We start from the raw sequence: 24,001 nt of genomic DNA on the forward strand, positions 1-24,001 counted from the left end.
GAATAAACTGCAGGTTTAAATTAAGTCTCTGAGTACATCCACAGCTGGGATGGGTCATACAGTTCTTCGTTCAGAGCTTCAGTGTAGCAAAGTTCCTCCAGAGGTCAGAAGTAGGATTGAAGACAAAATGGAGGGGGTTTCAGGGCCTTTTATATTCTCTGCCTGTGGAAGGACCCCTTTTGTTCTTACTGTGGAAAATGACAGCAGCAAGATGGAGTCTGGAGTCACATGGGCAAGTCACATGTCCATGCATGACTCAGTTTGCAGGCCAATGCCATTGTTTACGTGTTAGTTTGAACATTCCCAGGAAAGCTCAGATGTGGATTGGCATCTCCCAGAGTCATTGTCAGTTACGTGTTTCTTGATTGGGCAGTTACTGAGAATAGTCCTTTCTCAAGAAGCTGACCAAAAGCTTCACTGAGGCTACTTAGAATCAAAACGCACTGAGATACAAGTACATAGCCAATATTAATAACTTCAACTACAAAAATGCTACACACATACAGACAGCATAACCATAACCAGAAAATCATAACCTTTTCATAGACATCTCACAAAACAACCTTTGTACAATATTTGCTGCAAATATATAACAGTGGTTGCAACAATGATCTATGCGGTCATAGTTTATGTCAATAATGTCACATAAGTAAAAAATGGAAAAGCTTAAAGGAAACAAGTAACCCCACTCTGTGGCACGGGGACGTCACAACCAGCGTCTCTGGAATTTAAGGGCAGTTCACAGTCTGTTCCTCTCACGTCGCAGGCCTCCTGCCCAGGCCCTGGCTGTGCTGCAGGGATGCTACAGGTCGGACACTTGCTCTGGCGGTGGCCGATGCTGGGGAGAAGGTGGCAGGACCCATCTCCCCAGCATCGGCCCCCACATCAGGGTTATGGTTTGCTGCCAACTCTGGCCTACAATGTCTTTTGGCTGGTGGGGTCTTACTGCACTGGGCCCGCTGCCCAGGGTCCTCCTCGCTCTCCCCAGCTGCTCTCCGGACTGCTCCAGCCCCAGCCCCAGCCCCAGCTTCACTCTGCCTCAGCCCCAGCCCCAGCTTCACTCTGCCTCAGCCCCAGCCCCAGCCCCAGCCCCAGCTTCACTCTGCCTCAGCCCCAGCCCCAGCTTCACTCTGCCTCAGCGCTGCTGCTGTTCTGCCTCCGGCGCAGCTCTCCGGGCTGCTCCTCTGGCTCTGGCTGCCGTGGCTCTGCACCCAGCACAGCGCTGATCCCTGGGCTGCTTCTCTCGGTCTGGCTGTTGTGGCTGTAGCTTGGCCCCTCTGGGCAGACAGAGGATGGGACCCCGCTCTCCTTACTCCCTCATTGGCCTGCCTGCTCTGTCAATCAGGCTGACCTGGAGCATTTGCCTCTCCCCATTGGCCCTGGGGACTGTCAGTCCAAGGTCTTTGGTTTCTCATCTGCACTTCCCCTTTCTTTTGTTACTGGGAGACGGCCAACCAGAAATCCTCACTGCGTTTCAGTAAGGGGACAACGGTCCCCCTTACATCAGCAACAGCAGCCACCCCTGACATTGTGTCTACACACATCTCTGCCTCTGCATGCCCACAACCCAGCAGCCTACATCCCCCCTCTGCCCCTCTCCTCTCCCCTAGCTCACAGGCTTGGTGCTGGGAACTGAGGGGGAGGCGGTGGCAGGCAGATGATTCCCCAGGCCATCCTTATAGGAACACACCTGGGGGCTGGTCAGCGCTGGGAGGGGACAGGCTCCTCCATGGGTGTCACTCTCAGGAACAGAGATTCCCTCCAGCCTGAGCTGGGACTGGGCAGATAATCAAGGGAGATGTGTTTCTAAATCCCTCTTTGTAACCAGTATAAAAATAAGGGTGGAGCGTCCCGGAGAAGGTGTCAGTGAAAGTGAAGAGATGGGACTTGTCAGTCACATTGTAAAATGAGACCTCTCCTGCCTCATAGTCCAGGAAAATCCGCACCCGGCTGGGCCTGACGCTCATGGACAGTGGAGTCAAATGGGAGGTGAGGGCCTTGTATTCCTTATATCTCAGACATACTGTCCAGAATCCATTCTCAGGTGATAGATAAATCTTCCCCTTCCTTGTCACAGATTCTGTACAAACCCCCAGAGTCCAGTTTGTTTTGTCTCCCACCTCCACCTCCCAGTAATGCCTCCCTCCTGTCAATTTGTTAAAGCCCAGGACAATGGGATAAGTATCAAATCTCTTAATATTGTCAGGCAGATCCCGTTGTTTGTCTTCGTATGTCACAGTTTTCTGATCCTCAGACAGGATGAGGCTGGGATGAGCCGTGTCTGGATCCAGAGTCACATCCACTGGGGAGAGAGTCACAGAGGGGCTGGTCACTGGGATCAAAGGGAAATTAACCTGTGTCCCCATTAATTGCTGTGACACAAGGTTGCTGGCCATTTAAGGGGAGTCAGGGCCCCATCTACGGCCAAGGGGGCAGGGGAAGGAGAGGAGATGGAAAGAGGGGCAGGTGCTTGTGAGGGACATAGGAGAGGGGAGGGACAAGCACCAGAGAAGGGGAGCGGATGGGAAGGGAAGGGGGAGATCTCCATGGAGTAGTGGGAGGGACGGGGCAGGCATCAAGGAATCAGAAAGGATAGGAGGGGAGTAGTGGGGGTTGCAGAGAAGAGAGGGATAAAGGCTGGCAGAGGAAGGGGACAGATGTCAGGGAGGCAGAGGGGGGAAGGGCAGGCTGCAGGAACAGGGTGGTGGTGGTGAGGGAAGAGGAAAGACAGGTGCCAGGGGGCAGAGGGAAGGTGCTCGGGGTGGGGCAGGAGGTAGGAATTTGGGGCAGTAGTAAGGGACCTGGAGGGGCAGGTGCTGTGGGAGTTGCAGAGAGGGGTGGGTGCCAGGGGGACATGGAGGACATTGCAGTGAGGTCTAGAGGCCACTCAGGCTAGTTTCCTGTTGTGCCAGGCACTGCACAGACAGAGGTGGATCTTTGCTTATGTCTGAGTGACTGCGGAGCACAGATCCCAGTGACTGCACAAAAAGAGCTTGGGCCTAAGTCCCTGGTTTCAGCTCCACTGTGATGTGATCTTTGAAAAGTCATGGAAGACAGAAGAGATTCCAGAAGACTGGAAAAGGGCAAATATAGTGTCAATCTATGAAAAGGGGAATAAGGACAACCTGGGGAATTACAGACCATTTAGCTTTCAGAGTAGCAGCCGTGTTAGTCTGTATCCGCAAAAAGAAAAGGAGTACTTGTGGCACCTTAGAGACTAACAAATTTATTTCAGCATAAGGTTTCGTGAGCTACAGTTCACTTCATGGGATGCATGATGGAGCAAATAATTAAACAATCAATTTGCAAACATCTAGAAGATAATTAGGTGATAAGTAACAGTCAGCATGGATTTGTCAAGAACAAATCGTGTTAAACCAACCGGATAGCTTTCTTTGACACAGTAACATGCCTTTGGATGGGGGGAAGCGGTAGATGTGGTATATCTTGACTTTAGTTAGGGTTTTGAAACTGTCTCACACAACCTTCTCATAAACAAACTAGGGCAATACAACCTAGATGGAGTTACTATAAGTTGGGTGTGTAACTGGTTGAAAAACAATTCCCAAAAAGTAGTTATTGTTGGTTCACAGTCATGCTGGAAGGGCATAATGAGTGGGGTCCCGCAGGGATCAGTTCTGGGTCCGGTTCTGTTCAATATCTTCATCAATGATTTAGATAATGGCATAGAGAGCACACTTATAAAGTTTGCAGATGATATGAAGATGGGAGGGGTTGCAAGTGCTTTGGAGAATAGGATTATAATTCAAAATGATCTGGACAAACTGGAGAAATGGTCTGAAGTAAATAGGATGAAATTCAGTAAGGAAAAATACAAACTACTCCACTTAGGAAGGAACATCCGATGAAGTGAGCTGTAGCTCACGAAAGCTTATGCTCAAATAAATTGGTTGGTCTCTAAGGTGCCACTAGTACTCCTTTTCTTTTTGCGAATACAGACTAACACGGCTGCTAGTCTGAAACATGAGATAACAGAGTAACACTGTTGCAAAAAAAGCAAACATCATTCTGGAATACATTATCAGGAGTGTTGTAAGCAAGACTTAAGAAGAAATTGGGGGTTGGACTAGATGACCTCCTGAGGTCCCTTCCAACCCTGATATTCTATGATATTCTATGAAATTCTTCCACTCTACTCCATGATGATTAGGCCTCAACTGGAGTATCGTACCCAGTTCTGCACACCACACTTCAGGAAAGATGTGGACAAATTGGAAAAAGTCCAGAGAAAAGCAACAAAAATGATTAAAGGTCTAGAAAACATGACCTATGAGGGAAGATTGAAAAAACTGGGTTTGTTTAGTCTGGAAAAGAGAAGACTGACAGGGGAGATGATAGCAGTTTTCATGTACTGTACATAAAAGGTTGTTACAAGGAAGCGGGAGAAAATTGTTGTTCTTAACCTCTGAGGATAGGACAAGAAGCAATGGGTTTAAATTGCAACAAGGGAGGTTTAGGTTAGACATTAGGAAAAACTTCCTAACTCTCAGGGTGGTTAACCACTGGAATAACTTGCCTAGGGGTGTTGTAGCATCTCCATCATTGGAGATTTTAAGAGCAGGTTAGACAAACACCTGTCAGGGATGTTCCAGATAATACTTAGTCCTGCCATGAATGCAGGGGACTGGACTAGATGACCTCTCGAAGTCCCTTCCAGTCCTATGATTCTATTAGTCTATTCTATTATTCTAAAACTCCTGCTGACCCTGTTGGCACTGAAACTCACTCAGAGCCTAAGTTTGTGCAGTAAAAGTTCCCTCAGTGCCTGTGTTTCTCCCATCTCACCATGCGCACAGCTAGCTCCTTCTAGGCATGTGGACGCCTATCCCCTGCCTGAACCCCAGCATGATCAACAGACTGGGAGAAGACACATTTTCAGCCACGTCACTCATGTGCCAGGCCCAGTTTGGTAGGTGTGCTCAGGGGCTGTCTATCAGATCTGGTCCCTCAGGCGAAGTCACAGAGAACAGCCGGTGGGGAAGGGCTTGCCTCATAAATTTTATCCTAGTGGTTAGGATGTGGGGGACTCTTGGTTTAACCTCCACCTCTGCCAGAGGGTGAGAAGGGATTTGAATAGGGCTCAGGACAGTGCTCTACTCACTGGGCTATGCTGATGAGGGGCGTGCCTCAGTCTCTCCTGTTCACGATGTTCCAAGGTGGATAAATAATTAGAGTCATTGGAGCAGGGGCACTAGCTCCTTGCTTTCCTACCTCGCAGATGGGTGCCCAAACCACCAAGCTGTAGACTCATTCTCAAATTCACTGTCTGGTCCAATGACCTTTAATTATTTAATCCACAGTGGAACAGCTTCAACAAGGGAGAGTGAGGAAGGCCCAAAACAGCCTCTCTCATACCCAGAGGGTTAAGGTAACTCACCTGAGAGGTAGGTGATCCCTGTTCAAATCCTTATCTCCCCCCAAGGAGATGGGGGAACTGAACCAGGATCACCCACATCCCAGGTAAGTGCTTTAAGCACAGGGCTAAAAGTTATAAGGGAGGCAGCACCAATTGAAGCTCTTCTGGCTGTTTTGTGCAGCGTGAAAAAGGCATCGAATTCATTCCCACAAGAAGTGGTGGAGGTGCCTAAGCCGCCTGACTCCAGTCGAGGTGTTCCCTTTTGTGGCTGACTAAGCAGAGGTAGATACCCGTCTCTGTGAGAGTGACAGGTCTTAGCAGACCTCCTTGTCATCAGTATCTCCCATTGGTTAGCTAATGTAATAACTAGCCTAGTGTGCTGGCATTTGTGAATCACAGCCTGAGATGCCAGTCTCTTACCATTCGTTCTGCAGGGAGCCTGGGCACCTAACTAAGGCTTTGTGAGATGCAGTGTTGTTCCTGTGATTAAAAATTAGGCACTGGAAGTGCTCAGCATCACAACACCTGTGTCTCTTTGGGGATCCAGGCCTTTGGGTTTAAAATACAAGACATTTCACAAAGCCAAACACTCTATTTTCTCCCTGTGCCCGGCCAGATTGGCCTGCAATGTCCAAAGTTTTCTTCCCAGGCTGGAGCGCACTAAGGAAAAATTGCAGGTGGGAAGCAGTTTAATTTCACAGTCAGAGGGGGACAAGATCAGAGTTAATATGGGAAGCATCTCCATAGTTCTGAAGTCACAACCACAATCAAAAAACCCTTGCTCCTCCCTTGGGATCTAGACTCCCCGGCTTTACCAGCATAGTGTGTGAGTCCCCTCCATGGAGATCTCTGGGTCGTGGCACTGACATGCTGCCCGGTGAGTCTGCAGGGCTCGTGTGCTCCTCAAACAGCTGCTCCAGGATGGGGCTGAACAGACACTCCCCACAGAGTTTACAGGCTCCGCAGGCCCTGACGGGAAGAGGTTTCTCTGAGACCCTGAGCTCTGACAGCATTTCTGCTCCTGGCCCAGCTCACTTTGCCCCTGTGGTGCTGACAGGCTGCACACACTGGGAGAGCTGGGTCTGCCCCTCACAGCACATGCAGGGTTATTGTCTGTGTCCACGTTCCCTTCCCCCCATTTCTGGGATGAAGAACAGCAGCCCCAGAGTCCCTCCCTTCACTCCCCAGGGCAGGGGAGTGAGAGCCCTCGGCCTCCTGGTCAGCGGGGTCTCCCAGCACTGATTCCTGAGCCAGTGTGAAAGTGTCTCCACCCAGAGAGGTCTGCGCACCTGGCAAATACACAGATGTTCCCTGGGGATCAGGGGCCAGGGCTGGTACTCACCCCCCTCCCACCCTGGGAGGAGAGGAGACCTGGGACCCACCCATGCTGCTCTCTGGCCTGGATGCAGCCAGCTCAACAGGTGACAGAGCTAGTGCCCTGCGCTGTCAGAGCCATCAATGATGGGGCAGGAGCACTGGGGGCTGTGTGCAGTGCTGGGACTGTTATGTCAGTGATCTCGGTGCAAACTAGTCGGTGCAGAACGTCACAGTGGTCAGTCTTGCTCCAGTCCAGTCTGACCCACACGGTGGCTGTGATGTCTCTGCTCTGCTGGAAGCATGTATGTGTGGGCCTGAGGGATGGGACAGGCCAGATTTCCATGCTGCAGACAAGGAGGCTTATGAGGTCTCGGTCCCTACAGAGCCTGCTCCACTCATGGGGCCCCAGGGCTTGGCCACAGGAGAAAGCGTCACAGGGTTAATTTAAATCACTTTGAACACTGCTGTAGTGATCCCAGAGCAAACCCCTGTGTGACTGTCTCAGTGTTATGCGGACGTGACTCATTGGGTTTAACTTTATGGCGGAGTGCTCTCCATAGACTCCGGTACTCCACTTCTCGGAGAAGAGTAAGGGAAGTCGACGGGATGCCACAGTGCAGTGAAGACACTGTGGTAAGTCGACCTAAGCTATGTCGACTCCAGTTACGTTATTCACTTAACTGGGGCAGTGTAACTTGGGTCGACTTATTGGGATAGTGTAGACAAGGCCCTAGATGTGACACCCATGGCAGCAGCAGGGCAGAAGCCTGGGTGACTGCACCTGGCTGGAGAAAGCAACTGCAGGTGAGAGCTGCAGAGAACAAAGGTACAGTCTGACCCAACCCCAGCTCCAGGAAGGAGGGCTGAGGACTTCTGACTCAAGGAGAGGGAGGAGTTAGAGTAAGAGCCGGAGCTGAAACCGAGCAAAGAGTAAGAGCTGGGGCTGAAACCGAGCAAAGAAATTATCTTATTTTGACATTTATTTGGACTCAAAGTAGATGCCAGCAGGGGACTTTTGTCTCAGACCTTTTGGATTGTAATTTAAGGAGTGCTGAAGAGGGGAAGCTGAGGGAAGGCACTTGTTGCAGGGTCACCATGAGCCAGCTTGGGGGGCGCGGTTCATGGTCCTACCCCATAACGAGTGCAAAAGTGGCACCTGTTTAACTGAACTGTTACCACTTCCCCATGCAGACAGAGTCTCACTCTCTGCAGTCTGTCTGTGTGGGCCCCTCACTACAGTGTCTGACCCCAGCGGAGCCTGTGTCACTGAGTGAGAACCTGGAGTGAACACTGAGCACAGGGTGCTGTGCCTCCCGCCTGGTTCCCAGAGTCCCTGTTCCAGCTCTCAGGCTGCTCCTGCTCCCCAGCAGCCTCCAGCTCCCCCGATCTCAGGCTGCATCTGCCCTGCACCATGCCCTGGGGGTACAGAATCCCCTGCTGGCTGGATGCTGAACTGAGGGTGATGCCGGGCCCAGTATGGAGCCAACACGGTCACTACAGTACTCTCTGTCAGACCCAGAAAGGCAAAGGACAGGCCCAGGGACTGGGCGGCCCCACACTGGGACCCTCACACCAGCTCCATCTAGCATTTGCTGCTCCCCATGCTGAGCCTTGTCTGCACTCAGACTAGGAGCCCATCCAGGGCCAGCAGCCCCTTGTTCTGTCTCTGCAGTGCCTGGCTCACTCGTGGGCACTATATCAATAATGACTCTTACTGCCCAGCCCCTAAGGGCTGCATGACAGCGAGGGGCCTTACCCATTGCAGATGGGGACCCTGGGGCATAGGGAGTGTGGGGTGCTCGGGAGAGGAGCAAGTAGGGGCACTCGGGAGAGGGACGAGCAGGGGGCGCTCGTCCCTGGGCAGAGAGGGGCAAACAGGGAGGCTCAGAAGAGGGGGTGGGCGGTGGAGCCTCGGTGGGGTAGGGCCACAGTCTGGGCACTGTTGCCCCCACTTCTAGGGAGCTTCTAGTGCTTGTGTGTAAGCCACCCCAAATGGAAGACTCACACATTGCCTGTGTCAATTCTCCTCCCCACCCACATGTAAAGGAAACCCAGGACAGTAACTTTCACTGACCAGTGAATCTCTCCAGCATTTCCTTCATGTCAAGGCAGATTTTATACACATTCTTCAGGGCAGGAGAAACAGCTTCTGGATCCTGGAGTGTCATATTCTCACTCCTGTGAAGAAAACGTCTCATCATCACTTGGCTGCTCTGCGCACACATTGCTCACAGGAATAGAAGGAGAAATGGAAATGGGAACACACCTGATCAGTGTGCTTTTCACATCCTGAAAGGAGACAGAGAGTCAGAGAGCTGGGTTAACACCACATGCAAAAATCCTGAGTGACTTTCCACACTTGATCAGAATTAATTCACAACATTTAACACATCAGGGCCAGACTCTTTTGTGCAGGATATTCAGCAGTGATCGCTGATTTCAGGTGCCCGTCTACCCTGGTTCTGATTCTCAAAGGAGCTGGGTGTCATGTGACAATGGCGAAGAATGTGATGTTTTGTGAACACTGAACAAGGAGCTTTGTTGGAACAAAAGCAGCAACATCCCTAACGTGCCTCTGTCTGTCCCTCCACTTCCCTGTAGAGTTTCCACCCAAACTGTCTCCAGTCTCCCTCCTGTCCAGCTTCCTGCTGCAAACCTAAGGAGACAGTGCACAGATCCTCACCCTGAGCAGCTGCAGCTCTCATCGCTTCAGCTGGCGTGTGAGTGCTCAGATCTTCCCAGTATCAGGCCCCAGGTGTCTCAGGCTGGCACCCATTGATGGGGGCCCCCAGCATGAATGGCTAGCTATGAGAGTCTCGACCCTTTCATTTCATTAATTTGAGAGCTCACTCTGGGTTGTGGCTCCCCCTTCTGCCCCGGCCCACCCCCCACCCCTCCCCGCATGGCTCAGAATCTCTGCTCATCAGCCACATTGGGCCAAGATCCAGCAGTCACAGAAGGAACCACATCAGCCCCCTGCTCCTTCCGTTCCATCCCTTTGACCGGCAAAGCCCCCGTTGCATCTCCCTTTCCCTCTAACACAGACTGTGCGTGTCAGCGCTGACAGGGCCTCATGCCTGGGCCTTTGTTTGTGATGGGAAACTGTCAGACCAGGCACTGGAAATAGGATTTGTCACTAATTCCTGGGATCTAGTCACTGACTGGAGAGTTTAATGCTGCAGGGATGGATGGGGAGATTGTTAACAGTCCCACCTTCAGCAGCTCAGCAGCTGGTTGCAGGCATTTCTCTTCTACTTCTGTGATCAGCTGCTGCAAAGCGGCACTCTGCTCTGAGAGCTTTGTTATATTGTCCTGTAGTCTCTGCAGAGTCTCCATCTCCTCCTCCGCCAGTTGCTGCAGTAGCAGCTGCTCTTCCTCACTCAGAAACTGGTGCAGTTTCTTAAATTCACACATGGTCAACTGTCTCTGATTCTCTACTTTTTCCTTTAGTAAAAAATGGAAAAGGAACAAAGTCCAAGAGTCAGAACTGGGCACATGGCGTGCCGAGCCTGCCTCACAGATTAGGGAGCAGGGCTGCTAGAGTCATGAGCTGCAGGGATCACGCACATGGGAAGGTTTTCAGTGTAATGGAATTGCAAAATCTCCTTCTTACAAAAAGTTACTTGGTCCCACCCCAACCATTGCCCCTTGATCCCCTTCCCACCTTCAGCCTCTCCTGCTCTGTGGGACGGGGGTTCTGAGCAACAGGGCGGAAAGACTGTGTCCTTTATCCTGAAGATCCCAGTGCTCTCACTGGATTAGGGCAGGCAGTGACCCCTTGAACACTGATGCTTGAGTTGGAGCACCTGGCAACTCCCTAAAACCACTGTCCTGCCCCAGAAGACTCCTGTGGTAAGGGGAATCTGGGGGTTCAGTAGGGGGTCAGATCTGGGGAGAATAGGGGCCAGTACCTGAAGACAGTGATACATGAAGGGTAGCGGTCAGTGCCTGGAGGCAGTGGTGCAGGGGGAAGGGAGGGGAAATGGACCAGCACACAGTGGCAATTGTATGGGGGGGGAGACAGGGGGCAGCAAATGGGGCAGCCCTTTATGTATCTAGGAAGAGAGAGCTCTACCTGCTACACAGGCTGAGAGACCAGGCTGTCCAGCAGCACGTCACAGCTCTGATTGGCTGCCCATCGCTATCAGCCAATCAGAAGGGCTTTCCCAGCAGACTGGGGTGTTCCCTTTAGAGTTGGCAGGTGACTCAGCATAAGGACTGGTTTCAGAGTAACAGCCCTGTTAGTCTGTATTCGCAAAAAGAAAAGGAGTACTTGTGGCACCTTAGAGACTAACCAATTTATTTGAGCATAAGCTTTCGTGAGCTACAGCTCATAAGGACTGTGACTCTGTGGTGTGTGTGTGTACAAAACAGTTGTTGGGGGGTGTAGTGACGGTGTGGAATGAGTGTGGGTTGGGTGTATGGAACGAATGCCAGAAGTGCGGGTGAGTGAACAAATAGAATATATATATTCTACACAAATGCCAACCTTCTACAACTTACTAGTATCTGCTTTGTGAATATTAGCAGGCCGGCTGGCTGCCCACAGCCATGTAGTTATAATCGTAGGAGGCAGCAGCTGAGGATTAATGAGTCAAATGGCCCCATGATGGCTGCAGAGGATGGCAGAGAAGAAGGGCTGTCTCTGTCTGCTCAGCTGAGTGAGTCCCAGGGCTGCCCTGAGCTCTGCTCCCTTAGGGCCAAACTCCTAAAGGCCAGTGCAACATCTGCCCACACTGAGCCCGGTGCCCTGGGTGTGGATGTGCAGAGAGCACCTCTGAGGATCTGGCACTCCTGAGGGCTGTCTGCGTCTGCAGTTACTCAGCGTGGTTTGTGGGTATGATGGGGCAATGGACTCACATGCAAACACTGCACACCCATTGTAAGAGTATGTCATCTCCTTCTTGCCCCCAGAGAGCCCGGGGGTGAGTCTGTGCCACTGACCATGGGACAGGAACTGTTCCCTGGTCTGCTTTACTGTGATCTCCACCAGAAACATTTCCCGCTCCTGGTACCATGGCACCATCTCGGAGCAAACAGCCAGAGGAGATTGTAATGTCAGCCTATAGCTTTTTGGCCCTTCACCCTGGGAACACTGCAGGGGGAAGGGCTCGGGGAAGGATAAACCCAGACACCCACCTGCCACTCTGTGGTTTTCTCCTCCTCTTCAGATGTCAGCTCCAGGCCCTCCTCCAGCTCCAGCCTTAGAGGGCCCAGGGCTTCCTGGAGTTTCACCTGCAGGGGCACCATGTGTGATAGCCTTTAATCTGCACATCTGATGGGTGGAGATTGCAGGAGGCAGGGCCAGATGAAACAGAGGCACTACAAACCCATGTCTAGGCCCCAGCTACTGGAGTTATGTGATAAAATCAGGCTTTTGGCTTTCATTAAAAAGAGAATGTTTCAAACCCTCTGGGTTGCAAAGAAAATATTCAAAACATGCCCCAAATGTGACAGATACAGCGATTCCTGCCTGAGTCTGTAGAGAGCCTGAGCCCAGTGCCATGAGAGGGGACTGCTCCATTTATGTGTATGGGACATTGACACCAAGCCTCACTGCTCTGGGGGCCAGCCAACCCCTCCACAAAAAGAGGGGCTTTGTGTGGCAGCAGGGGGTAGGTCATATGACTCAGCTCCCCCATCCAATCATAGACACCTTGGCTAATAGATGGGGTGGGCGGGCTCCCTGACCCTTTTCGAGTATCTCTCTCTCTCAGTGGGAGGGAGAGGATTCTTGCTGTTGATCCTGTGGGGAAAAAGGACCCACAGCCCCTGGGATTCCCAAGGGGAGGGAGCCCCCAGCCTCTCCTCCTGCCTGTCTAAATAGGTTCACAGGCCCCACCCGCAGCAGACAGCCCTTGTGTGGGTGGCCCCTTCCACAACCGCTGCTAATGGGGCCAGGGCCGCGACAGGCCCCTTGTCAGCATGTTGCAGCTGGGGTGCCTCAGTCCAGCCCTGTGAGAAATGCACATTTCAATAGCAAAGCCAGGAGAATAACCTGGGCAGAGGCAGCAGCGTCAGAGCGGCACGTTCTGGGGCACTGTCTGGCTGAGATACTGATCCTGGGGGAGACTCTTCCCCACTTGTCTGCTCTGCTCCAAGATTTCTCAGAAACGGAGGCGTTTAGCTGAAGTTTGAGGACACTGAGCCAAGCTGCAGCCTTTCAGAACCTGGGCAGGGGAGGCCTCAGAAGGGAGATGAATGTATGTTTATGGGCATTACCAATCAGTTACCCTGGGCCAAGGATCTGGCCCCTTCTTGTGGTGTGCTGTCCCTTTAAATGTTTGAGCACTCCCCTCTCCCCAGTGCAAAGCCTCACTTGCACAGTTTCAGTTTTTCAGCTGACAATAAAACCACCAGGGCAGAAGCTGTCTTTCCATCAGCTCGCTTTTAGTGTAAGCGGACTATTGCCCCCTTACTAAAACTCAGTGGGGGTGTTTTAGTTGCTAGCTCCCAGTATCAAAAGAAAGGGGAAGGGTCGATGGGAAATCAGGACCCTGAGACTGACAGTCCCCAGGAACAATGGGGAGAGGCCAATGCTCCAGGTCAGCCTGATTGACAGGGTGGGCAGGCTAATCAGGAAGTCAGGAGGCCAGGGGGGTTCTGTCCTCCATGTGAGCTGGAATTGCCGGGGTCAGGCAGAGTGGGGCTGAGCTAAGGAGAAAGCAGGGGCCTGAGCTGAGCTGGGGAGCAGAGCTGGGCCAGATCCAGAGGGGCCAGAAAAGCAGCGCAGGAAGCAGGTCGGTGCTGGGAGCAGAGTCACAGAAGCAGCCCACAGAGCAGAACTGTCCTGGGGGGAGAGCTGCAGCAACCAGAGCCAGGGGGTCCAGAGAAGCAGCCCAGGGAACTGGAGGCAGAGCAGCAGCAGCAGCAGCAGTGCAGAGACAGAGTGGTGGAGCTGGAGCTGGGGCTGGAGGAGTCCGGAGCCGGGTGTGGTGAGCAGCTGGGGAGAGCGAGGGGGACCCTGGGCAGGGAGATGCCCCCAGCCAAGAGGCCTTGCAGGCCAGACTTGGAGGGGGGATCGTAACCCCGACGGGGCAGATGACACTGGGAAGAAGGGTCCTGCCACCTAGAGTGTGTGGCCACCTCCAGAGCAAGTGTCCTGCAGCATCCCTGCAGCACAGCCAGAGCCTAGGCAGGAGGCCTGGGACATGTGAGGAACAGACTGTGAACAGCCCTGACATTCCAGAGACGCTAGTTGTGACGTCCCCATGCCACAGAGCGGGGTGACATGTTTTTTCCTTTAGCCTTTCCCGTTTTTTCCTTATTTTTTAAAATCAATTGCTGTTTAATAAATTGTATTTGCTTTGAACTGTATGTAATGATCAGTGGGTCAGGGAAGCATCCAGTGTGGAGAGAGCACCCCGGAGTGGGGACACCCTAGTCCCTGACCTAAGTGACCACGACAAGGTTGTGAGTTGAGCCCCCCAGCCTTGTTGGGGTTCCAAGGACTTTGCCACACAGGAGAGTGGAAGGGGAGCCTTCACCCGCTATGAGGGTCGATTGTTAGCAGAGAGAGCACAAGCGCAGCCAAAGGCAGAATTCTGCAGTTTGCAGTGTGGACACACAACCAGCAGGGGGGCGTGTCTAGCACAGACAGTGCAGTAACAATGAAAGAATTTCTCTGTGGCAGAAAAGGTCATCCAGGAGGCTTGAAGAGCAGGAGAGCAGAGAAATGGCACCTTTTGTGGGCAATGATGATGAATTTGTTGAAAACTAAAATCACAGGTGGTGTGCCTCAAATTTTTTGAGCAATTTGTAGCTTGCAGGGTAATTTGTAGTTTCCCAACAGACAACGAATTTCAATCTTGCTGACAGTGACTGGTCTGAAGCCATATGGACTGCCACATGATTTATTGTCTCCAACTGTGCCAAGAACTGCCAAGTATGCCACAATTACTGCCATAATGTGGGAACACTTTTCTCCTACATCATCAGTGATTGCAGAACAATTTCAGTTCCATCAGCAAGATCAGGGAACTGGAAAATCAGTAGCACAGTTTGTTGCTTCTCTAAGGATGTTGTCATACACTGTCAGTTCAGACAAACATTAAGTGATGCCTTGTATGACCAATTTATCTCTGAATTATGCAATGACCAGGTTCAGAAGACGTTACTGATTATGTCACCGTTTACATTCAAGAAGGCTGTTGAGGTGACTGTTGCCATGGAAACTGCAAAGAAGGATTTTCTGGACATTAGTATGAACTGAGGAGTCCATATTCTGAATTAGTGAGACGGAGGACCATGGGAACATGAAGAATTTCCATGGGGCTATAGTGCACAAACTACACATGCGGAGAAGGATTACTGGGCATGCCAGGTCATTTGTTAGAACTGCCAGAAGAGAGGACACATCGCTGTGACCTGTCACACAGTTCAGAGACCAGCAACACATAGTAACTGTACATCCAAGAAGATACCTATGAAGACTGAACCTAAGAAATGATGGAAGTTGGGAATTCATAATGTGGAAAAACACAAGATCTGTAGGGACACTGATCAAGATTTCAGAGTGGTAGCCGTGTTAGTCTGTATCAACAACAAAAAAAACCAAGGAGTACTTGTGGCACCTTAGAGACTAACAAATTTATTTGGGCATAAGCTTTCGTGGGCTAAAACCCACTTCATCGGATGCATGCACAAAAGCTTATGCACAAATAAATTTGTTAGTCTCTAAGGTGCCACAAGTACTCCTTGGTTTTTTAAATCAAGATTTAGCACTTCATGTTTTATCAGAAGCTGGAGTCAAGGATGGCATCTGACTGAAGGAGTTCCCACAAGAATGGAGCTTGATACTGTTTCATTGATTTCTGTATCTGCCTATCACTAGATATTGCCACAAGTTCCTCTGGAAGAAACGTCCACTTTAAAGACTTATACTGGGGAAAAATTAGTCCAAAAAAGGGATATGCCAGGTAAAAGTTCAGCTAAATGACCAATCAGTTGTTTTACCTTTTTATGTGATTGAAGGAAAGTATCCACCATTATTTAGAAGATCTTGACTTGAGAAGCTCAAGATGAATTGGATCAAGATCAAAGTGATCACAAAAGTACCTCAAAATCTTCAGGAAATACTGGACAGACATTCTAAAGTTTTTGAAAGAACTTAGGCAGATAAACAACGTCTCAGGGAAGCTCACTGACAGCCAGCCAAAATATTGCAAGCCCAGAGCTGTGCCTTATACTCTGAAGCATCTGGTGGAAGCTGATTTGGACCGTTCAGTGAACATTGGAATCTGTCACCAGTTTCACACAGTGAGTGGTCTACACCCATTGTACCAGTGATCAGGAAAGACTCAGTCTTAATATGTGGAGATTTCAAAGTGATGCTTAATCCAGTTTTATGTGCAGATTAGTAACCACTACCTCACACTGAAGATTTATTAACTACTTTTAGTGGCAGACAGTGTTTCAGTAAATTGGATTTGCTCAATGCATACCTACAAATGGAAATTGTGAGATATTTGCAAGATGCTGGCTCAATCAATACACAAAAAGTCTTATTTTGTTATAAAAGGTTGCCTTTTAGTATCGCATCAGCACCTGCCCTGTTCTAGAAAGCCATGGATGAGATTCTGAAGGGACTGAATGGAGTTCAGTGTTACTTGGATGACATCTTTGTTACACGAAAGGATCAAGGGAATTATCTGTGAAATTTGGGTTCTGCTTTGACACATTTGGAAGACCACGGACTAAGGATTTTTCAAGACAATTGTGAGTTTTTCAAATCTTCAGCTGAATACCTTGGATATGTAATTGATGCCCTGGGCTTAAGGAAATCGCCAGAGAAGAGGAGATGGTTCTTGAAGCACCACTGACAGAGAACATGTCACAGTTATGTTCATTCTTAGGACTGCTTAACTGCTACAGTAAATTTCTTCCTAATCTGGTGACAGTTTTGGCATCTTTAAGAGTGTGTGCATGCATTTAATGAAGTAAAGAAACTGTTGACGTCAGTTGACGTTCTAATGCACGTTGATGTTTTGATTCCATTGCAAGTGGTTTGTGATGCTTCACCATATGGAGTGCGCACAGTTCTCACCAACATTTTTCCTAATGGTATAGAGAAACCAATTACCTTTGCACCACAAACACTCATCACTTCTGAGAAGAGCTATGTGCAAATAGAGCTAAGAGCTCTCAGCATTATCTTTGGTATTTGGCTGTTCCATACCTACCTATATGGTAGACTGTAGTGGGTTAGCAGGGGTCCCTCTCCCTCTGGGTCAGTGGGAGGCCACTCCGCCTCACTACATAACTGAGCGTCACCCACAATCAGGGAATTAGCAGAGCACTACACAGACTATATGGCTCTGGCCTGCAGTCTGGGCAGATCCACAAATGAGTCTCGGGGTCCCAGACCCCCAAGTAGGGCGGGTCAAGAAACTGTCTATGCCTCTGGCCTGCAGTCAGGGCAGAGCAGCAAACAGTTATGAGCCCAAGCCCTCGGTCAGGGTGCGGCAGCAAGGAGTCTGTGGCTCTGTGTAGAACGGCAAGAGGGTTGGGTATCCGAGCTCCAGCAGATGGCCAACAAATGCAGGCCTCTTGGCCTTGCAAGGGGAGACTGCCACCTCAGGGGTGAAGTGGCAGCGGGGCCCAGGCCCACCCGACTCCATCAGGCCCCGACCCAGGGCCCTAACAGTGGTGGAGTATTCCACCACTGGGTCAGCAGGGAATCCAGCTGCAACTCGCTGACCAGGTCTCCGGCAGCAATACAGCCAGACTGGGGTCGGCTGCCTCTGGGCCACTTCCTACACTCCCCGTGCGGTGTACTTGGATCCGCGGGTGGTCCTCCAGTTTGTTGGGGTAGAAGTCCAGTATAGGTGTGAGGTTTTTTTTTGTGGGAGTGGTGGGTGAAATTCTGTGGCCTGCGTTGTGCAGGAGGTCAGACTAGATGATCATAATGGTCCCTTCTGACCTAAATATCTATGAAAAAAAGTCCAGTGCCAGTCCCAGCGACTCTTCAGTGCCTTGGTCAGTGCATGGCTCCAGAAGCTCTGGTCACTCCTCAGCTCAGCAGCAGTCCGCTGAAGTCTCCCAGCTCAGGAGAGGTCAAGAGGCATCTGTCTCCTTCAGCAGCTGCAGCCCAACTGAGCTCCAGGACCAGCCCTATATACTTCTTGTCCCACCCCCTGACTTCCAGTGGGAGGGGTGAGCATGGTCTGGCTCTGCCCACCTGAGTTTGGAGAGTGGTCCCTCTGCCTCTGGCTCAGTGAGAGGCCACTTCGCCTCACTACAGACACACGCCCCTTAAGTCCATCTCCTCATCTTCATGGCTGCCATCCTGACTCCCCCAGGTCAGACAGAAAATCTGTGTTAGTGTTATCCTTACCTGCTGAGCGTCAGACAGTAAAGGCAAATTGTTGGAGGATGCGATACCATCTCATCAATCTGGCATTGGTACTTTTCGTGGTATTTAGCCATTTTAAGGCTTTGTGGTCGGTGATCAGTATGAAAGGGAAGATAGTATCTGAGGGTGTCGATAGCCCATTTAACAGCCAGGGCCTCCTTCTGTATAACTGAATAGTTACATTCTCGGGGCGGGGAGAGCTTCCCACAGATATAGAGGGTGGGATGCTCTTCTCTATCCAACTCCTGGGAGAGGGCTGCCCTGAGCCCCACCTCTGAAGCATCGATTTGGACCAGGAACTCACAGTTGAAATCGTGGCTGAAGAGCACGGGTTCCCTACACAGGCTTTCCTTGAGGGCTCAGAACATATCTTCACATTCTGCTGACCAGCGTACCGACATGGGAGGTCCTTGGTTAAGAATGCCATGAGGGGTGCTGCGATGGATTCAAACTGGGGCACAAAGTGTCAGTAATACCCAGCTAAGCCCAGAAACTGTCATACATGTCACAACAAGGTACACACCTGATGGATCAGCCGGGAAGTGAAGTTGGTCCCTTGATCCATGATAATCTCAGGGGGAAGGCCCACACAAGAGAATACCTTCACCAGTTCTGCTGCGATGGAAGTGTTCCATAGTGGGATGGCCTCGGGGAAGTGAGTGGCATAATCCATCAGTATGAGGCTATTCTGGAACCCTGCATTACTCTTCAGGAGGGGGCCCATGAGGTCCATCGCAATTTGCTCAAAGGGATCCCTGACCATGGGTAAGGGGACCAAGGGTGCTTTCGCCACCCCGACGGAGACAGCTAGTTGGCACTCAGGGCATAAGGTGAACTAGACCTTTACCTCCTGATGGACTCCAGGGCAGAAGAAGCATGACAGAACTCAGGCCAGGTTTTTCTCTTGTCCCAGGTGGCCAGCCATGGAAATGTCGTGGGCAAGCTTCAATATGGCCTTCTTATGATCGTGGGGGACAACCAACTGGGTCCAGACTTCCTGAGTTTGGGAGTTCTGATTAACATGGTAGGAGTGATTGCCTGTCAGCTTGAATTGGGTCCATTGTGCAGCCCTCAGGGGATCAGTCACGGCTCGGTTGACCTGGCCTACCTGTTTGTAGGCCCAGCTCAGTGTGGGCTCATCCCTCTGGTTGCAACAAAAATCTGTAAAGGGGGTCATCATGGGACTCTCCACAGGGAGGCCCAGCATCGTCATTGGGACTGGGGGCTCATCAGGGTGTTCCCCTTGGGGTTCTTCAGCCTCCTCCTCTTCTTCCAAAGAAGGCTGTCAAACCCCAGCCAGTCTCATCCCAGGATGACCGGATAGATGAGGTGGAAGCCAATCCCAGTGTCAACACCCACATCAGTCTGTTAATGGTCAGAGAGATCTAGGCACTGGGATACGATTTTACATCCCTGTGGATACATTGGAGGTGTATCTCTCAACATGCTTGTGTGGGGCCAGGGGCAAATTCCTGGTGGATGAGGTTTTGCCTACAGCCTGAGTCTATGAGGGCTGTGACTCGTTTTCACCCAAACTTCACCATGGTTGTTTGCTGGCCCAAAACTCTCCGGTATAGACTTGGCTGAAGATGCAGTCCATCTCGGGACACTTCCATTGTAAGTGCCCAAGCCGGCTGCAGGAGAAGCAGGGTCCAGGCTCTAGTTGCCCTGGCCAGGGGATCACCTCTGAGGGATTTGGGTTGTGGTCTTGTCAGCAACGTCGGAGCATCTCTGCCACATAGGCCCAGTGGTTGTTTGCTGGCCCTATCGTCATGGGTTTGGATTCGGCCATGGGCTCCTTCGGCCTGGGCTTCCTTGCTGGGCCAAGGAGCATCAAACCGGACGTTGAGGCCGGGGCTCAGGCTCCTGGCCCAATAGGGTTCTCAGTGGCCAAGAAGTCCTCCATTAAGGTGACAGCCACACTAAATGTTGTGGGTCAGTGCCGGAGTACCCAAGCCCTCCCCTGGGGCAGGAGGACATGAACAAACTGCTCTAGGGTGATCTGCTCAGCGACCTCACCTGCTGACCACTGCTCAGGGTGCAGCCACTGCCAGCAGAGGTCTTTTATCTCCTGGGCGATGACCTGTGGCCAGGCCCCCAGCAGGTAGGTGTTAGACCAATTTTGCTGGCGCAAGGTCTCCAGCATGATGTCCAAGGCATCTAAAATGGGCAGCTTCATGCATCCATAATCTTGTGCCTCATCGATTGGGAGGCCCCGATAGGCGATCTGGGTTGCCTCAGTCAGGTAGGGGGCCAAGAGGGCAACGGGAAACGTAGGGGGATTCATTGTGCCCCTGGGAGGTGGCCCACTGGGTCCAGGCAGCAGGGTTGCAAGCTGTTGGAGACACTGTTGCTGCTCCTCACGGTGTTGGGCCCCCAAATTCCAGAACAGTTGCTGTTTGGCCCCCAGCACCTGTACCAGTTGCCATTGTTGCTGGAGTTATGACACCTACTGCTGCTGTTGGCTCTTGGCCAGATACTTAATGAGTTTGTCAAGCTCCATCTCTCTCATTAGGGATATCTAAGGCATGGCATATGCAGGAGCTCTTACTGCAGGGGTCAGGTTGCTGCCCACATTCTCCACCAAGCAGTCCCTCCTGCTCTGGGTCAGTGGGAGGCCACTCTGCCTCACTACATAGACATATTACTTTGCAGACGGATCATTGCCCTTACTTTCAATATTTGGACTGAAACATGGAATTCCGTCATTAGCTACTGCTTGCATGCAATGATGGGCATTGCTACTTTTGGCTCATTCCTATACTATTCAGTTCCATAAAGGGACTCAGCATGGCAATGCTGATAGGCCATCACACAAGCCATACCCAAACTCTCATTTACTCAAAGAAACTTCGGATGAAATGTTCTCTCTCAGCTTGATGAATAGGTTACCTATTACTAGCACAGGCATCAACAAAGAAACTGCTGCAGATGATGTGCTTTCTCTTGTGAAGGGAATGGTACCACAAGGTACAGGGTTCGATTATAAGAATTCCCAGTTTACACAATTCATGTCATGTCAACATGAATTATCTGTGAATTACGGTTGTATCTTATGGGAAATGTGAATGCTCATTCCAAAATCAGTTCAATCTCAGGTTTGGAAGCTCTTCACAAAGCCCATCTTAGAATCGTACAGATGAAGGCCATAGCCTGGAGTCACATCTGTTAGACAGGATTGACAAAGTATAGCACTTCATCTTCTTCCAATACCTATGTGCCAGGAAATTCAACATGATCCTGGCCAGGTTGTTCAAACACCTTGGTTGTGGACTCAGACACACTGGACACTTAATCACGTAGACTTTGCCAGATTTTTAGAAGGTTACATGTTTTTCGTCTTAGTCAACGCCATTTGAAATGACCAGTAGTTTTCAGCATGACTTCTACTACTACAGCTAAGATCACTGGACATCTTCGCACCTTGTTCAGATAATTTGGTTTACTGTTACAGTTAGTGAGTGACAATGGACCTCAATTCTGTTCTGCAGAATTTCAGAGGTTCCTAGCTTCAAATGGAATTCAGCACATATGCTCATACTATCTGGCTTCAAACTTACTAGCAGAACTCTTTTTGTACAGACACTTAAGCAACGCTTAAAAGCTAACAAATCTATTTTGAGTCAGAGACTGGAAAATTCCTTGCTCATCTACAGACACGCACCACATACTACTACCCAGGAGCCAACTGAAACTCTTTGCTTGAAGCAATCTTTGCGTCCCTGTTGGGACCTGCTACATCCTGATATTGCCGCACTTGTAGCCAAATCCCAATCTATGCAAACTGATTATGTGAGATGCATCATCATTCTTTTCAAGTTCGAGACTTAATGTGGACTCGCAACTACAGTTGTTGAGAGAAGTGGGTGCCGGGAGAATTTGTAAAATGCACAGGACTTGTATTGTTTTTGGTAAAACTAGCCAATGGTATTTTATGGAGATCACATATGGACCAGTTGCAGCCTCAACAAGTACCGAAGTCTGGGGATGTCCCAATAGGACTTTCTGTTCCTCGATTGAATCTCCTTCCATTACAACTCCTAGTCTTAATGACTTGTTAAGAGAAACTTTGGTACCAGATCCAGGTGATTGCATACCATATCCAGCTGATTCCTTACCACTGACTGTTCCAGTAGTTCGAGACACTGCCACACCACCATCACAAGAGAATACAATAACGAGCTGTGTACTTGAACTTATAAATAGTTTAGTTAGAGTGTTGCTATTCAACGGAAGCATGATCCCTTGCGATTTAAAAGTATGCAGTAGTCCACCTGCAATTGTTACTTAGGTTATACAGTGTTTCATGTTATCCATGTAATTGATAATGTATATGTGTCTGGAAAGTTTTTTACAGCAGGGTGGACGAATGTGATGTACTGTTCCTTTCAGTGTTTGAGCACTCCACCCTTTCCAGTGCAAAGCTTCGCTTTCATGTTAGTTTCAGATTTGCAGCTGAACAATAAAGCCACCACAGCAGAAGCTATCTGTCAGCTCCCTATGTCTGTCTATTGCCTTCTCTGCTAGTTCAAACATAACATTTCTCTATGTCCCTTCTCCCATTGCCTCAGCTCTCAGGTGATCCGTGTTTGGGGGAAGTCACTAATCTCAGGGCCAAAGCTACCTATTTCCCACACTGACTGGATCCCCTTCCTTTGTCTGTTCCCCACAGGCTCCACTTCTGCTCCATTTAGCCTCTAATCAAACAACTTCATGGATCTCCACAAGCCACATACACATCCTGCCTAGGCTGGGGAAAGTTGCACTGGGACATGCCTGAGCCTCCCTGGGAGACATCCATGTAATGCAGAATCCATGGTGCCACCTTCCTGATGTTGCAAAGGTGCCAACAAGCCCTAAACCCACTGTTTGAGCCAACCCGTCGGGCCTCACCCACACACTGAAGAGGGAAGGGCACAAGCCCTGGTTTCCCCCACTCAGGTTCTCTGAGGTGGCTGTGGTCACTTGGCACTGGAGGCACAGCCTGGCAGAGAGATGGACATGGCTGGCTCCACTCTTCACTACCTGTCTGGGGGGCAGGGGAGGCAGCCGGACCCCTCACTGTCCAGCCTGGCAGTGCCTGGCTCCACCTCTCTTAAGCCATGTGAGTCCCCACTCAGCCCCCAGCAGCTGGTTCTGGAGAGAAACACAGTGGGGTCTTTTAAGAGATTCCTTCGCCAAGAGCAGCAGTGATTCTCACCTTGTAATCCTGGGCAGCCTCCTGTATGGAGATTACAGCATGAGTGTGCTGAGTCTGGGACTGCCTGCAAACCACACAGATGGCTTCTCTGTCCTCCTCACAGAAGAGTTGGAGCTGCTCCTCATGTCTCTCACAAAGATTCTCCTTTTGCACATTTCCTGACTTTAACCCCAATAGTTTGATGTTCTTTACAGTATTGGCGAGCTGCCTGTTGGGCTGGAGTTTCCATTCCTGGAACGGCGCTCGGCACTGGGGACAGGGGATCTTTGTGCCTGATTGAGGCTCCCCAGGCTCACTGTACTGGATGATGCAGTCTCGGCAGAAGTTGTGCCCACAGTCTATGGTCACCGGCTTTGTCAGGTACTCCAGGCAGATGGAGCAAGTGGCTTTTTCTAACACTTTCTCTATGGGAGGTGCTGAGGCCATGGCTGTCTGTTTCTTGTTGATGTCTGGTCCCCTTACTGCTTGGATCAGCTCTTCACATGCACAGAATGAAGTGAGGGAAGGGTCGGGGGGGGGGGGGAGGAGTGTCACAGAGTAGGTAGGAAAGTGAAACGGGGTGAGATGTAGAGAACAGATGAGAAAAGTTTATTGACCTTCTGTAGGTTATGGATCCTTATATGGATTTTAGAGCACTTTGTGACAATAAGCTCTTTATTGCTGGGGGAAGAGCTATATCTGAGCAATGATCAAAATGATGAAATGATCAAAATGATCAAATGATCACAACTTGCACCACTAACTCTACCCCTGG

The 24,001-nt window shown here is 50.5% G+C and overlaps 2 protein-coding genes across 2 annotated transcripts in view; one reads left to right on the forward strand and one right to left on the reverse strand.

Moving 5' to 3' along the window:
- Nucleotides 1-24,001, forward strand: part of LOC119567445 (maestro heat-like repeat-containing protein family member 1) — an 850,842-nt gene that overhangs the window by 671,568 nt on the left and 155,273 nt on the right. The gene's annotated exons all lie outside the window — the stretch shown is intronic.
- LOC114021929 (E3 ubiquitin-protein ligase TRIM39) lies at nt 1,426-23,676 on the reverse strand. Its single transcript, XM_037914130.2, has 6 exons — nt 23,248-23,676; nt 11,834-11,929; nt 9,908-10,138; nt 8,961-8,983; nt 8,769-8,872; nt 1,426-2,302 (listed from the first exon to the last, which is right to left on the reverse strand). The coding sequence occupies exons 1-6, from the start codon at nt 23,671-23,673 to the stop codon at nt 1,743-1,745; spliced, it is 1,440 nt and encodes a 479-aa protein (XP_037770058.1). The 5' UTR covers nt 23,674-23,676; the 3' UTR covers nt 1,426-1,742.

Source organism: Chelonia mydas, chromosome 14, assembly GCF_015237465.2.
Source record: "Chelonia mydas isolate rCheMyd1 chromosome 14, rCheMyd1.pri.v2, whole genome shotgun sequence".
Lineage (NCBI taxonomy): Eukaryota > Metazoa > Chordata > Testudines > Cheloniidae > Chelonia > Chelonia mydas.